General features: G+C 39.2%; 1 protein-coding gene across 12 annotated transcripts in view; it reads right to left on the reverse strand.

Moving 5' to 3' along the window:
• Positions 1-16,140, reverse strand: part of LIMS1 (LIM zinc finger domain containing 1) — a 135,468-nt gene that overhangs the window by 41,596 nt on the left and 77,732 nt on the right. For 9 of the 12 annotated variants that reach the window (XM_038406166.2, XM_043510197.1, XM_043510577.1 and 6 more), the window contains one exon: positions 7,588-7,747. In XM_038406166.2, coding sequence (XP_038262094.1) covers positions 7,588-7,747 — 160 coding nt within the window. Of the gene's footprint in view, positions 1-7,587; positions 7,748-10,014; positions 11,935-16,140 lie in introns of those variants that run through there. The other 3 variants (XM_038406113.2, XM_043510630.1, XM_043510531.1) reach the window with 3 other exon arrangements.

A 16,140-nucleotide genomic window follows, 5' to 3' on the forward strand; every position in this document is an offset into this window, starting at 1 on the left:
TTTTAGCATGAAAGTTGGTTAGAGAATTCATATTGCATAGGGTTAATTGAATGGCTATTTTAAATATATATATTTAAAATTGAGGGTATTCAGTTATATATAATTTTAAATCTAGATGGACTCCAAAAATCTGTCATACTTGTTTCCAATAACAGGAACACAGAAATATAGGAATTGCCGAATTACGAGACTGGATCAGAACAGTGGTCAACCTAGTCCAGTAGTCTGTCATCAACAGGGACCAGTACCAGATGCTTCAGAACAAGTAGTTAGTTATGATATAAGGTTCCCCAGGGAAAGTTTACTCCTATTCCCCAACAGTAGAGGTTAGCTTATGCCCTACAGCATGTTAAGGGTTTATATTCCTTCCAAAATTCCTCGGGGTACTTCTTTTACCGTATACTTACTATTATAACTTGGATATTCTTACTATCCATAAATGTCTAATCCTTTTTGGACTCCTTCTCAGCTTCTGGCCTCAATGAGATTGCAGTGAGTTCCACAAGCTAGTTTTGCATTGTGTGAAAATATAAATATATAATAAAATATAATAAATAATAATTTACAAGATTTGAATTGCCTTTCAATTTCATTTACTGTCTCACAGTATGAGACAGGGTGAACAGAAGTTCCCAATCTATCTTCTCTGTACCAGTCATTGTTTTCTACACATTTATCAGGTCCTCTCCCATTCATCTCAGCTAGGATTTTCAAAGGAGCCTAGGAAAGTTAGACACTGAAATCCCATTGAAGTTCTAGTTCCTGGAGCTCTTCTGAAAATCCTAGCACATCTCTCTGGTAAATATGCCAGTCTTTTCAATATCTTTACGTATGAGAGCTTATCCATGTCTCGGATCAATCTCAGCACCCATGCCTGAACTCCCTCTATTTATGCTTTATCCTTATCCGATCCAATCTGCACATAGTATTCCAGATGAGCGCATACCATTGGTTTATACACTGGCATTATTTTACTCTCCAATTAGTCTCCATTCCATATGTATCCTAACATTTTGTTTGCTTTTTAACCCCTGTGGCTGCACAGTGAGTGGAGGTCTTCCTGGAGCTGGCTGCAGTAATGTTCTGCTCTTTTTCCTGTTAATACAGAATGCACTTAGATATATGACTAGATGAAATTACTTCATGAATTATGAAAAAAACTTTGGTATAAAGCTTGGTTAAAATATGGGTGTTTAAATACATATTAGATAAAAATGTGATGGTCAGTGTACCTATTTTATACAATTGAATTGAATTGTGGTAAGGGCACTTAAGTGTAGTTGTGAACTAGCAGGCAAAGCAGCTACTTCTCTCAGGAGAAACCTTGCTATATCACAGTTAAAGAGGAAGACAGCAGTGTCTTTTTTGTGGCTTCTGCTAAAGATTTTACTCCACCATTAAGTGCAGAATTGGATCCTTGGATTGAAACCATATTGTACAAACACTGCAAATAGTACTCACACAAGTAATCAATGTACCAACATTAGCTGCATTCCACATCACTACTCTATTTGATTTAAATAAGACTACTTGTGTAAATAACGTTGCACCTGTGTGGAAATGTTTTAAGGATTGGGCCGTTATCTACTAATTTAGGGAGTGCCACATTATCAGTCACAAAACTCTGAAACAGATAACTTAATCAGGACTCATTCCTGAAGCATTTCCCATAGTCTGACTTGATTCTGCCTTGCAAAACTCCACACACACGGTAAATACATTTTTTGGGGGAAACTAGCAAGTAAAATATTGCTTTCATTAAAATATTGTAAATTCAGGTTAGTAGAATTTGTACCTCCACTGGTAAATTTTCGTAACAATTTTGCAAGCATGACTCAAATGCAAAATGTGTTCATAGTGAAGGAAGAATGAGTAACTTGCACCAAGTTACCTTGATATCGCTCACATGTCAGTTACTCAGTTCCATACACTTGCATGACAATTACTCTTAAATGTTCTAAAAGTGCTGGCTGCAGATTTTTTTTAAATGCCCGAAGAGCAATAATTGTTGCCTCAAAGAAGGCAATAACCTCCAAACGCACAGACCAAGACTTTTTTTCTCCTTTAAATACGTGCCCCAGTTAGGCTCCGAAATATGTGACGCAAATTTTCAAAAATGAAACTGATGGGTGCTTTGAAAAATTGGGCCACTTACTTAGGAACCTCAATAAGGATTTAGGGCTCTGATCCTGTTCCCATTGAGATCAACAGTAATGGTAACCTTGAGTTCAGTGATGCAAGATAATGTCGTATGTGCCTAACTTAAGCACCCATTCTTTAAAGTTTCATCCCTAATATTTTAATAAATTGTCCTTCTATAGCACATTCTTCCAAAGTTTCACAGACAAGTTCATCATCACATGCTCTTCCTAACTAAGAATTATCCTTATTTTACAGGTTTCAGAGTAATAGCCGTGTTAGTCTGTATCTGCAAAAAGAAAAGGAGGACTTGTGGCACCTTAGAGATTAACAAATTTATTTGAGCATAAGCTTTTGTGAGCTCACTTCATCAGATGCATTCAGTGGAGAATACAGTAGGAAGATTACACACACCCACACACACACACACATATATACACACACACACACACACACACACAGAATATGAAACAATGGGTGTTACAGTGTGTATGGGTAACACTGTGGAGGGGAGGGCGCAGAGGGCTCTGCATGTTTCCCTCGCCTGTGGGTACCTCCTCCGTTCCTGGCCAATGGGAGCTTTGGGGAAGGTACCCACAGGCAAGAGCAGTGTGCAGAGCTCTCTGCTGCCACCTCCCACCTCCACCCCTCAGGGCCCCAGGGACATGGTGTGACCGCTTCCTGGAGTGGTGCCACAGGGGTGGCAATCCCGTGGGCTGGATCCCACTCACAGGCCGTAGTTTGCCCACCCCTGGACTAGATGATCACAGTTGTCCCTTCTGGCCTTAGAATCCATGAATAAACCACATCCATTGGCTCCTGTCTTTCTTGCAGCTTGGCCAGACAATATGTGCTTTCACATCATAGACAAGAACGTTAAGGGAGACATTAAACAGATAATGTGGGAGGGGAGAGGCATTTGCTTCATTGTTGATGCAAAGAGCCTAGATATATCCGAACAACACAGGGACACTTGCTTATGCTCTTTGAGACTATTCACATATGGCTGTGTGTGAGCACTAAAGGGATTTTAATCTTTTTGGGTTAGGTGTGAACATAGGTCGAGTTGTGATTTAAGCCCTTTCTTCTACTGTGCCACTAAAATGATACCCAAGAACTGCTCCAACATCTGAGGATTTGCAGATTCCTGCAGGATTGGATCCTCAAGCCAGCCAAAGAACAACAAATTCTCAGAAAGCTCACAGCAATCAGCTTGCCCCAGTCTCCTCTCCTACCAGCCATTATGCTGCACACACTCCTTCCAGATACCTTCTGGCAGCCACTACAGTATGTCCCAGATATAGATCTCATCCTGATAAAGTCCCAGTTAATGGCTTCTACCCAACTGCTTCTTCAAACCTGTTCTCCTTCCCTTCTCCCAGTAGCCTTGCCTCACTTGTTATTTATTTCTCTGTGCTTGACTGTCTCTTTCCCACCCACTTCTCCACCTCTGCCCAGGCTTGCCCCTCCCTACCTTTGCTTTTGCAGCCCTATAGTTCTCAGTACTTTTTTTCCCCTCACAATCAGGCATCCTCCTGCTTCCGGATGCTCTTTCCCTCCTTACCCAGCTATTTGCGCTGCTCTGAAACCAAGCTCCTGCTCCCACTATTCCACCCAATAGCCCAACCCACCTCCAGTTGGGCTGCTCCTTCACTCTTGAATTAGAAATAGAACCAGTGAACATAAAGATGCAAGAGATGCATTTGGTAGAAAGTCCAAAGATTCTGACTGTACAGGAAAATAGGAAGGGCCTGGGAATGTTGCGAGAGTGTTAACTGAAATAATAATATTGCTTCTTTTCACAGGTTTCAGAGTAGCAGCCATGTTAGTCTGTATTCGCAAAAAGAAAAGGAGTACTTGTGGCACTTTAGAGACTAACAAATCTATTTGAGCATAAGCTTTCGATAGCTACAGCTCACTTCATCGGATGCATTCAATGGAAAATACAGTGGGGAGATTTATATACACAGAGAACATGAAACAATGGGTGTTATCAAACACACTGTAAGGAGAGTGATCACTTAAGATGAGCTATTACCAGCAGGAGAGCGGGGTGGAGGAGGGAGAGAAAACCTTTTGTAGTGATAATCAAGGTGGGCCATTTCCAGCAGTTGACAAGAATGTCTGAGGAACAGTGCAGGGTGGGGGGAGAAATAACATGGGGAAATAGTTTTACTTTGTGTAATGACCCATCCACTCCCAGTCTCTGTTCAAGCCTAAGTTAATTGTATCCAGTTTGCAAATTAATTCCAATTCAGCAGTCTCTCCTTGGAGTCTGTTTTTGAAGTTTTTTTGTTGAAGGATAGCCACCCTCAGGTCTGTAATCGAGTGACTAGAGAGATTGAAGTGTTCTCAGACTGGTTTTTGAATGTTATAATTCTTGACGTCAGATTTGTGTCCATTTATTCTTTTACGTAGAGACTGTCCAGTTTGACCAATGTACATGGCAGAGGGGCATTGCTGGCACATGATGGCATATATCACATTGGTAGATGCGCAGGTGAACCAGCCTCTGATAGTGTGACTGAGTGATTAGGTCCTATGATGGTGTCCCCTGAATAGATACGTGGACACAGTTGGCAATGGGCTTTGTTGCAAGGATAGGTTCCTGGGTTAGTGGTTCTCTTGTGTGGTGTGTGATTGCTGGTGAATATTTGTTTCAGGTTGGGGGGCTGTCTGTAAGCAAGGACTGGCCTGTTTCCCAAGATCTGTGAGAGTGATGGGTCGTCCTTCAGGATAGGCTGTAGATCCTTGATGATGCGTTGGAGAGGTTTTAGTTGGGGGCTGATGGTGATGGCTAGTGGCGTTCTGTTCTTTTCTTTGTTGGGCCTGTCCTGTAGTAGGTGATTTCTGGGTACTCTTCTGGCTCTGTCAATCTGTTTCTTCACTTCAGCAGGTGGGTATTGTAGTTGTAAGAATGCTTGATAGAGATCTTGTAGGTGTTTGTCTCTGTCTGAGGGGTTGGAGCAAATGCGGTTGTATTGTAGAGCTTGGCTGTAGACAATGGATCGTGTGGTGTGATCTGGGTGAAAGCTGGAGGCATGTAGGTAGGAATAGCGGTTAGTAGGTTTCTGGTATAGGGTGGTGTTTATGTGACCATCGCTTAATTATCACCGTAGTGTCGAGGAAGTGGATCTTTTGTGTGGACTGGTCCAGGCTGAGGTTGATGGTGGGATGGAAATTGTTGAAATCATGGTGGAATTCCTCAAGGGCTTCTTTTCCATGGGTCCAGATGATGAAGATGTCATCAATGTAGTGCAAGTAGAGTAGGGGCATTAGGGGACGAGAACCGAGGAAGCGTTGTTCTAAGTCAGGCATAAAAAGGTTGGCATACCGTGGGGCCATGCGGGTACCCATCGCAGTGCCGCTGATTTGAAGGTATACATTGTCCCCAAATGTGAAATAGTTATGGGTGAGGACAAAGTCAAAGTTCAGCCACCAGGTTAGCCGTGACATTATCAGGGATACTGTTCCTGACAGATTGACTGGATACAATTAATTTAGGCTTGAACAGAGACTGGGAGTGGATGGGTCATTACACAAAGTAAAACTATTTCCCTTGTTATTTCCCCCCTCCTCCACCCCCCACTGTTCCTCAGACGTTCTTGTCAACTGCTGGAAATGGCCCACCTTGATTATCACTACAAAAGGTTTTCTCCTCCCCCCCCCCCTCTCCTGCTGGTAATAGCTTATCTTAAGTGATCACTCTCCTTACAGTGTGTATGGTAACAAGAAAAGGAGTACTTGTGGCACCTTAGAGACTAACAAATGTATTTGAGCATAAGCGAGCTGTAGCTCACGAAAGCTTATGCTCAAATAAATTTGTTAGTCTCTAAGGTGCCACAAGTACTCCTTTTCTTTTTGCGAATACAGACTAACACGGCTGCTACTCTGAAACCTGAGTGTGTATGGTAACACCCATTGTTTCATGTTCTCTGTGTATATAAATCTCCCCACTGTATTTTCCACTGAATGCATCCAATGAAGTGAACTGTAGCTCACGAAAGCTTATGCTCAAATAAATTTGTTTATCTCTAAGGTGCCACAAGTACTCCTTTTCTTCTTTTCACACTGCATCATGTCTGAAGCACCTTAGAAGTCTAGACAATGTGAATAGGTTAGTAAGAGCTGGTTTACTCCATTCTGAGATTGTAATGTGACATAAATCTTTCCATGCTGCTGCTCTAGATATATTATGTGACTACGCTGGATTGTAAGTATTTGGGCAGTGACCCTACCTTTATCCATTTTGTAAAGTGCCCCGTACATTTAAAGTGGTGAATAAAGGGTTATTATATATAAACTAAGACATAAAATAACCATTAAATACAAGTATCTATAATACTTGTAATAGTATTAACGGCTGTAATTGGGCTAGGATTGCCTTGTGGCAAAAGCACTGGACTGGGATGAAGGAAATCTGAGTTCTAGTCCCAGTGTGGCCACAGACTTCCTGTGTGGCCACAGAAAGTCACTTAGAATAGGATTTTCAGAAATGCACAAGCGAGTTAGGCACTTTGAAAAATCCTTCTCAAACTTTCTAAGCCTCCATTCCTCATCTGTCAAATACTGTATGGACAATACTTGCCTATCTCACAGGCGTTAGCCTGTCCTACACAAATCACTCAATATTTTGTAGACTGGTCAAAAGCTCTCTCTAAGGTCACTCTGTACTAGGTGAAAATAGCCCACCCACAACCTGAATCCCCATGAAAGAGAAAAGAGGGTGGGAAACCTGGATTAAAATTAAAATACATATTTGACCTGAGAGAACATAAATTTTAGAAAAATATGCTAAAGGGCCCTTAAATTCAATGTTTAACAATTGATTTAGAATATCCCCAGATTGCTATGCCAGGAAACTGCACAACAAAAGTGATAAAAGTTCTGACAGTATAATACAATGGAATGAGCAAAGCATTAACTCAGAATTGTTTTAGTTTTATTAGTTTAAAATGCTAAACCGTATTAGAAATGGTCCTGAAATAGTATACCTGATACAAATTCCATCATACTCTCGGTACATTCAAATCTGAATCTGAACAGCACATCATGGGCTCATCTCTAATAGAAACACTCTGGGTGAAATCTTGGCCACAACGAAGTCAATGGGGTCAGGATTTCACTCTCTACATTACATTTCATTTTAGTAGCTGTGTTATCTGTGTGCTTCCAGTACAACGTATATAATGTGTCTTTATAGGCAAAACTCCTGCACTCCCACGTTATGTACGTGTCATAGAAGTGTCCCATAATGTGTCTTTAAAGGCAAAACTAGAAAGGTCTCTACTTCCTTCCGTCTCTGCTGGATATTTCTTTTCGAAGAATGCTCCTACCATTCTGTGATAATATTTTATAAACAAATGAACGGTCAGTATTTATCATTTGTACATTATAGAAAATAAAAGCCAAGGAACTCATGGGAGAAAAACATTTTAACCAACTTACCTCGTAAAAGAGCCCTTCAGGGAACTGCTGAAAGCACTGGGCACACACAAAACACTGTTCATGGTACAGTTCACCATTGCTGTTAACAATCTTCTCAGCAGGTGCAAAGCCCCCTTTGCAGCGCTCACATATGGCATTTGCAAGAGCATTTGCCATATTACTGTAACAAAAAACAAACCAAAAAGAGATTGTTGATCTTTTCTAAAATGAGGGGATAAAGAAAAAGGAAACACTCCGTTCCACTGATTTGATTTCATTTGTCTTTTGAAAAGCCAACTGTCCCGATCAAACTCCCACTGAAGTCATGGAAATCTTTCTACTGATTATAATGGGAGTTGCAGAAGTCCCTTAATGAGGAAAAAGTTGTGAGATGTTTCCATTTTTTTTTCCTCAAAGCAGCACCCTATTCTAAGAAATTTTGGTCAAAAATGTATGTTCAGGCTTGTATGAGGGGAAAAATAGGTTATATTTTCATTCAATCATGAACTACAAGAAAGAAAATGGAAATAAACAATTACAATGATTATGGAAGACAAGAGCCAATTTCATCAGTAATTAAAGACGTTTCCCTATCTGAGATCAAAGCAAGAATATTGTTCTGAAAGTGAATATCAATTCAAAACCAATTCAAAATATCTGAGGCATCAATAAAAAGGACAGAACATATTTAACATAACTGCTATGGCAGAAATAATCAAGAGGTAAGGAATGGTAAATGGTAAAAAGTGTTCTTTAGATTTATCAATTTTGCAAAATGACTTGAAGCTACATGGAATTTGAATCAGAGATTAGGAAAACTTCCAAATAATGCTTGGGTGTGCTTCTTAAAGGCATGTAGTAAGAACATTATAATGCAACATTTGCAAATATCAGAGGGACTAAACTATAACTTTAAGGACAAATCCTCATTTGCAATAAATCAACACAGCTCCTTTGCAGTCAAATGAGGAACTCCTCTAAAATTTCAAATTCCATGCTTGATTTTTCACACTGCAAGAGGCTTTCTTGCTTAAATCTAAATTCACAAAACTTAAGTCTTTGAGACTAAGTTTTCTACTAAATACTTATCTGTAAAATGGAGAATGCACAGGACAACTCCTAATTTTCACATCTGACAAATGTTAATAAAACATGTTCTAGAGTGTATACAAGAACAATTTCAGGTATTTGAATTTGTTGGTAATCTGATTTGATCCAAACATTTAATCAGAAGTTTAGAAAACAATCTCTATTTTATTCTTCAAAAATTGTTTAGAAATTGTTTATTCAGAAAAAAAAATCATGCTGTATCTATAAATATAAAAGGCTCAATCCCACACAAGGTGCTGAGTACCCGTGACTCCCATTAATTTCAATAGGAGTTGGAGGATGCTCAGCACTTTGTGCACGAACAATCTCATACGAAGTACTAGCAAGCATACATTTGATTAAATAGTTGAAAGCTGGTCTATTCCTTATCCTGTTGTACCACAAAAAAGGCTAACCCCTGGTTAAAGAAACACTTGACTAGTTATTATTAATCTGCTGCTTTTTTCTATTCTACAGCACTTTACAGAAAAAGGTGTCTTCCAGAGAGATACTTGCATGAGTAAAATTCCTGACAAAGAGTATTAAACCAAGAACATTTTATCCCACTGGGGTTTCAGTCAAACACATACAAAAATAAATGCTAGGCGCAAACAGTTGTGTTTAAGCTGTATATCTAACTGCCTTTCTCCACAACCTATTTCCATCAAAACCATTGTGCTTTATGGAAGAGAACTGAATCGCTTCATTTGTCATACCCAATAACAGAATAAACTGGATTTGACACGAATATTGATCACAATATAAACTGTGACCTTTCTTTAGAGCTCAACAGCTCTTGAATACTAAGAATGACAAACGAAGACTATAGCTTAGAATTCAATTTTCTGCATTTGTCAGATATGAAATAATCTAGGCAACAGCATAAAATGAAGAAACTTGGAAAATTACAGCTTCTAGCAAAACAAAGCCTTATAACTCTCCTTTCTCCCCAAAATGCACAAATATTTCTTCACTTTCCTTTGAGAAATATGTATTACTATAGCACTACTGATGAATGTAGAATGGTTTTCAATTGTTACCAATGGGACAGTATACATTTCCCCCATAACTTACAGAACCTAAAATCAGAAGTCTCCCAGAGCACAGTCTATTTTACAAATCCAATCTAATACATGTAATTGAAATAAAACTTACTGAAATTAAAGTATGGTTTTCTTTACAGCAACTGTTGCAAGTTTTAGTAGAGATCAAAACTAGAAATACATCATAGGAATAGTAAGGTTTACATTAGAGAGTGGTTCAAACACATTCGACACGAAATTTCACTGAAAAAAACAAACTTCAGATTTTAAAATGATTTTACCACAATAACATCCCAACCTGAAAAAGTGAACTTACAATCTTGCATAAAAATCACAAAATTCTTTGTATACTTTTATGTCACTGTGCCTACGTTGTAATTTTGACACTGCTTTCTCGCTTTCATTTCCATTGGTATTATGGACATCATGAATACCCCTGTGTGGAACTTCTTCATTCTCTGGAATCATATAGGAGTGAGCTCTGCTTTGGAATGCCATATTTTCCATAATTAGAAACCCAATTAATTTAATTCTTATTTTAAAAAAATCAACTGCTATAGTGCAGAGAAGCTGCAGACAACAAAGCTGTAAGAAACAATATGCAGGACTTCCCCTTGTTCCCAGCAAAGTGATTTACTTCCACAGTTTCACATCAGTTAGCCAGGCTTGCTGAGCTCTCTGCTAGAGTTTCAAGTTAAAAGTTCACCAGCAGAGGAGTTAGAATGACTTGCTGTGATTTGCTAAGATCCACTGGAACACATTCCATTACAAGATTGTAATACAAACTTGGGAAGTACGTACTTCACTATCTATTGCTGATAATAAGAATTCCATTCAGACACAGAAGAGCTATTTTATGATAAGCATACGTGACTCAACATATTCACTGTCAAACTCATCAATAGTTACTATTTATTGGGGAAAATGATTCCAATAATACTGTATCATGAACACACCAAGAAAAGTATTCTATATCATTAGATACAGATTGCTTTAAAGTTCTGTTAGCCTAGATTGTAAAATTAGTCTTTTACAATGTGTGCGCCTTATGTATCTTCTCAGTCAAATGTGCTGAGTTTACTGATAAACATTTTTCTTTCTGCCAGCATTGCAGAGAAGATATAGCTACAAGTGGATCGGTTATTTTCCATTTTGTCTCACACATCATTAGCTGAACTGCCAAATAAGTTCTAGTTGCTGATGTAAGAAGCAGAAACAAATAATCTTGATTTTCAGTTACCAGGTTGTGTTTACAGAACTGCACTGACAGATAAATCCCATATAGATCCGAAAGCTGAATGAATTTAATATGGCTATTAGGGAAGGGAGCGGGGGAAGCAGATTAGAAGGATGTCAATTGTCCTATCATCACAATGATGATGACTTCTGATGCTGACTATATACCATTTGTACATATGAGTTTTATTATACAGTAATTATTTTAATGCAACATTACCTTTACTCTTTCTGGAAGGAAAAAAGTGTGGACTTGCAGGCAATAGTTATACTCCTTTGTCACATTTTAGTCAGCTATGATAGGCCCAGCCTCTGTCAGCTTAGGACTTCAAACCAAAATGGATTTTTGAAAGTTCTTTCAAGCAACTGACCCCTCACGTTCAACTCAGTCTTAGTAGCAACTGTTTCCAAAAATGAATAGTAAACCATATGTATTTTGCCTTTTCTGCAAAAGGGTTTTGGTATCCAAAGAATTTGCTTGTTAGAGGGAAGTCTGAGGAAGTGAGGAAGGAGAATAGGGAGAAGGAAGTGCAAACAAATATACAGTTTAGGAACAGCAAGCAACACAGGGGTCTTACAAAAACCCCTGACAAAAATCAAGGGAATTCCATTCAATTCTTTCACTTTTAATAAATGCCAATGTCTTTGAAAAGAAAAAGAAGAATCCATTCCAAAGGGCCTGTTTGCATGACAATTTTTAAACAAATTTGAAAGTGTTTTCTGGCATGGCTGGCTCTAAACATGAGTTGAATCCACACACAATATGATTAAAAAGTCTGTCACCCTTGGCAGAGACCTAGGCTAGTACATGATACCCAGTTCAGCAGGTCACATTATTTTGTGCTGCGAGGCAGGACACAGTGGCCAGGTATGTGTAACTGGTTTTGCCAGCTCTCCCTCCTCCAATCTCTCTGCACAGTAGGACACTATTGAGTACACTGCCCCATGTGCTGTTTTGTATCACTTTATGTGCATGTCCTTTGGGCACTCTATTCACATGCTGAGGCATTATAGAATAGGTACCCAGATTTGCACAGAACACTCTCTTAGCACATAGTTAGGTAGCATGGGAGGTTCAGATGCACAAACACAGCTATGGTGTCAGAGAAAATACTGTGCAGACACAAACTGAATCATGGGTTTCAGAGTAGCAGCCGTGTTAGTCTGTATTCGCAAAAAGAAAAGGAGTACTTGTGGCACCTTAGAGACTAAGAGCTGTAGCTCACGAAAGCTTATGCTCAAATAAATTCGTTAGTCTCTAAACTGAATCATGTCACTTGTACTCAGTTAAGCTGACTGCGCCTCTAACCAATCACAAAAATCACACTGAAAAATATATTGTGGACAGGGCTGTTGTCCCACCACCTTAAACTTTGTTTACTGATATTTGACAAGCAAACATTTTTTCCCTCCCTTTTTTCACTGTAATTTTGAAGTAGAATATGTGGCATGTGTATGAGAGGAGATAAAACTTGTAATTGTTTCTTTGGAGCTGTTGTGATATAAAAGGATACTTTAAAAAAACATGTTTTAGAGTCATGGTACCCTTGTTCAACTAACAGTGCTGCTATCACAGTAATATCCATGTGTTCAGTATCCCGCCTGATACCGGTACTCAGTGCAAGTATCACAGGCTGCGTCCATACTAGAATACGACGTACCCGCTGACTAGCAATGCTGCGTCTGCCACAGTGGAAGTTCTAGCATAGACAGGGCTGAGGCTGTAGCACTTTGTCCAGATGCCCTTGGTCAGAGGACAGATTCAGAACATGATGCTGGAAAAATTGGGAGCCCTGACTACCTAGCACTTGCACTGCTCCTGCAGAATCTCCATCACTGGAGATTTTTAACAGCAGGTTAGACAAACACCTGTCAGGGATGGTCTATCTAGATAATACTAGTTCTGCCGTGAGTGCAGGGGACTGGACAAGATGACCTCTTGAGGTCCCTTCCAATCCTACGATTCTACTGCTGCACCAGTGATGAACAGGCACTGTAGGTATAGCAGCGGAGATGTAGCCACTGTGATTTTCCTTCTCCTCTTCCACATTAGTTCTATTGGAAATGCAGGATCAAAACAAATACAGTACTATAATAATATTGCAACAGTAGTTTACATAGAGAGGTGATCTGGTTCTCACTTGGGGCTCTTTTCTTAGTTTAAGGTTTATTTTTTAGATTGGCAGAGTTAAAGAGCATAAATGCAACCTCCTTTAAAAAAATGCTCCCTTAAAACCTTAAAACAAAAACCTGTTTGAGTTTGACAGCCCCACTCTACCCTAGTATTGCTATTCTTTTATTAATCTTGCCCCTCCCATATAACTGGGAGCACTCATCTCAAGGTGGAATAGTCATGTGACTTCCCAATGACACCTTAGTTGGCCCAAAAAAGGTCAATGTAAACTCAAAAATAGATACATATGTCCATTGTTTGTGCTGGTAGTCAGCTAGTGCAGCACCTTCTGTTTAAATTATTTAAATGTTGCTCCAATTCAGATAAATGTATTTAGGAGTTTTAATAGATGTATTAATTACTATTCTGTAAACACACAAGAATTCTATTGTATTCTAGATGCTTTTACAGTTCCTGTCCTCTTCATTCAATGACAAAGTGCTATTTTGGCATTTAAAAACTGACCACTGATGGTTGTCAAAGCTCTAGCCCCATAGCTGCAATCTAATCATGTCAACTAAGGAGTTCAAGCACTAAGTCAACACGCCAAAAATTCTAATGAAACTATAAAGTTACCACAAGTTTGATGGCCAATTTTTGAGTCTTAATATCTCAGTAAGTCATTATTTTGAAAGCAGCAAAAAAGAAAAATGAGGAGCAGTTGTGGATTAATCACTTGCCAGAACAGTTTATAAACTAGTTTTTGAGTTTTAAAAGCCCTCAAATCATCTTAAACGGGCAAAACCTCTTGGGCTAGATTCTGTTCTTACATATACCAGTGTCACTCCATTTCACTGGAACTCCCCTGTACATCTATGCTCTCATTTCCCTGCTCCCCCTCCTGATATCTAAACTTTTCCCAACAATTTTACTTGTTTCCTTCATCCCTTTCCCCAATCTTACTTTGTGACTTCTAATTTGCTCCTCACAGCACCCCAAACAATCTCCCTCTTCTCTTCCACCCAAACCTCCTCTTCTTGCAAATCCTTCTTTAAAAATACCACTTCCTAAGAGGGGGCGGAGGGGGAGGGGTGGAATTATCTTCTCCTGTCTTCTCATCATTAATCTCTTTACCCATTCTCTTCTGTTGTCCTGTGCATTCTTATTTGTCTTTTCTTGTTTAGATAGATAGCAGTGCCAAGCATCCCCTAGGTTACTCTCAGGAGGCTGCCATAAATTGAGGACCCCAGGGGCTCCTCTAAGTTATGCTGCGGCCCTTTTCAGCTCCTGCAGCAGTCTAGAATCCCAGGAGAGCAAAGGTGGCTTCCTCGCCTTTTGTGCTGTGCCAAGAGGCCCAGTACAGAATTTCAGTCTGCCTCTTATCATCTGTGGCGTAAAATACTGTGCAAACTTCTGATGCCACACAAACGTTTTGTAACAATAATGAAAGTGCATCCTGAGTTGCATATCAAAAGTTTGCATGGCACGTTAGCCATGTGGCTCCTGTTGTCCTCATCAGGAGTGGTATAGCAAGTGCTACAAAAAGTTGTGTTTACTTCCAGATCTGAGTTCACAAAGGCTGTTTTAATCTTGTTGGCTGGTTTTAGGGCCAGATTCCTTAAAGTGACATGACTATAAATGTTAAATAAATACAAGGAGCCTGATTCTGAACTTCTACCAGTTTACACTGCTATGAGTCTGAAGTAACACTGGTTACAATGGAGAGAGACTGATATAACTAAGAAACTTACTTGGGAATTTGGCCCTCCAAGAGATTTTGATCATTTACAAGGATTTTTGTGCTTTTAAAACACAAACGCACCTGCATTTGATATGGCATGAGACAGGACCCCAATCAAGGGATTCTAAGATGAACCTCCTCAAAAATCAGATTCATAATGAGGATGCAGATATAACCCCAACAGTAATGTCACATAAGGTGGATGATACCATATACGCTGTTTTAATTAACAGAAGCTATAACATTTTGCTACTAAGTTAACTCTTCGGTACATGAAGAATTATTTAAAACGGTCTTTTGGTGCTTAGATCCCAAAACTCTCTCGAGTGTTTTGTCAAGTATTAAAACTAGGCTGAATATTTTGAGTATCTGTCTTCAATCAAGGGGGGGGACTTTTATAGAGAAAGTTCAGCAGGACTTGCTGCCCGTAGAACATTTTATTTTATACCACAAATAGATGTGCAGAACAGTCAGCTCCAAACTAGGTGCTTGGCAACAACAGCTGCCATTGGTGACTTAATTGCATTACAGTGAAATAATGTTGTCTGCTTCATCTGAAAGGCTGCTGTGTCACTGCTGACCTCTTGAAAATGAAGCTGCTACATTCCTTGTACAAGGTCAAATTATTGCAGAGCAGGATAAAAACCTCACAGCACAATCCTCCTCCTTCACAACCGCGACACACAAAAGGATGATTTTAAATAAATTAATCAGCAGCCTTTGCGCAAGGTTACACAACAGCAGGCTTTGTGCAATGGAACACACACACATATACATCCGATATAGCTCACAAAAGCTTACGCTCAAATAAATTTGTTAGTCTCTAAGGTGCCACAAGTTCTCCTGTTCTTTTTGCGAATACCAACTAACACGGTTGCTATTCTGAAACCAACAAATATTCAGTCACTAGTTAGAAAAAGTCATTCAATTTCCTCTTGTTATAAAATAGACATGGCTTTCCAGGACCCTGCATAAAATTCTACACTGCCTTTTTTAAGGTGCTGAATTGGATCCTTCTCCTCATCATTACATATAAAATTTAATATGGTCTTAAGTGATCAAAAGATTAGTTTTTGTAATGGTTGGGCAAGTGTTCCCTAAATCAAATGATTCTTACAAATTAATTTGAATAAAGTAGTAATTATTCTTTTTCCGGTTTTTTTAATTGTAAATTATGGATGGGATTTTCAAAAGTCCTCAACACTGGCCTAACCGTGCTCCCATTTAAGATAGTGAGAAAATACCCACTGATTTCAAATTAGGTCAAATTTGAGTGTTTCTGAAAACTGTAGTGATGTTTTCACACAGAATTATCAACAGGGCCGAAGACAGACAGCCTTTATCACATAATT

The sequence above is a fragment of the Dermochelys coriacea genome, chromosome 1 (genome assembly GCF_009764565.3).
Source record: "Dermochelys coriacea isolate rDerCor1 chromosome 1, rDerCor1.pri.v4, whole genome shotgun sequence".
Classification (NCBI taxonomy): Eukaryota; Metazoa; Chordata; order Testudines; family Dermochelyidae; genus Dermochelys; species Dermochelys coriacea.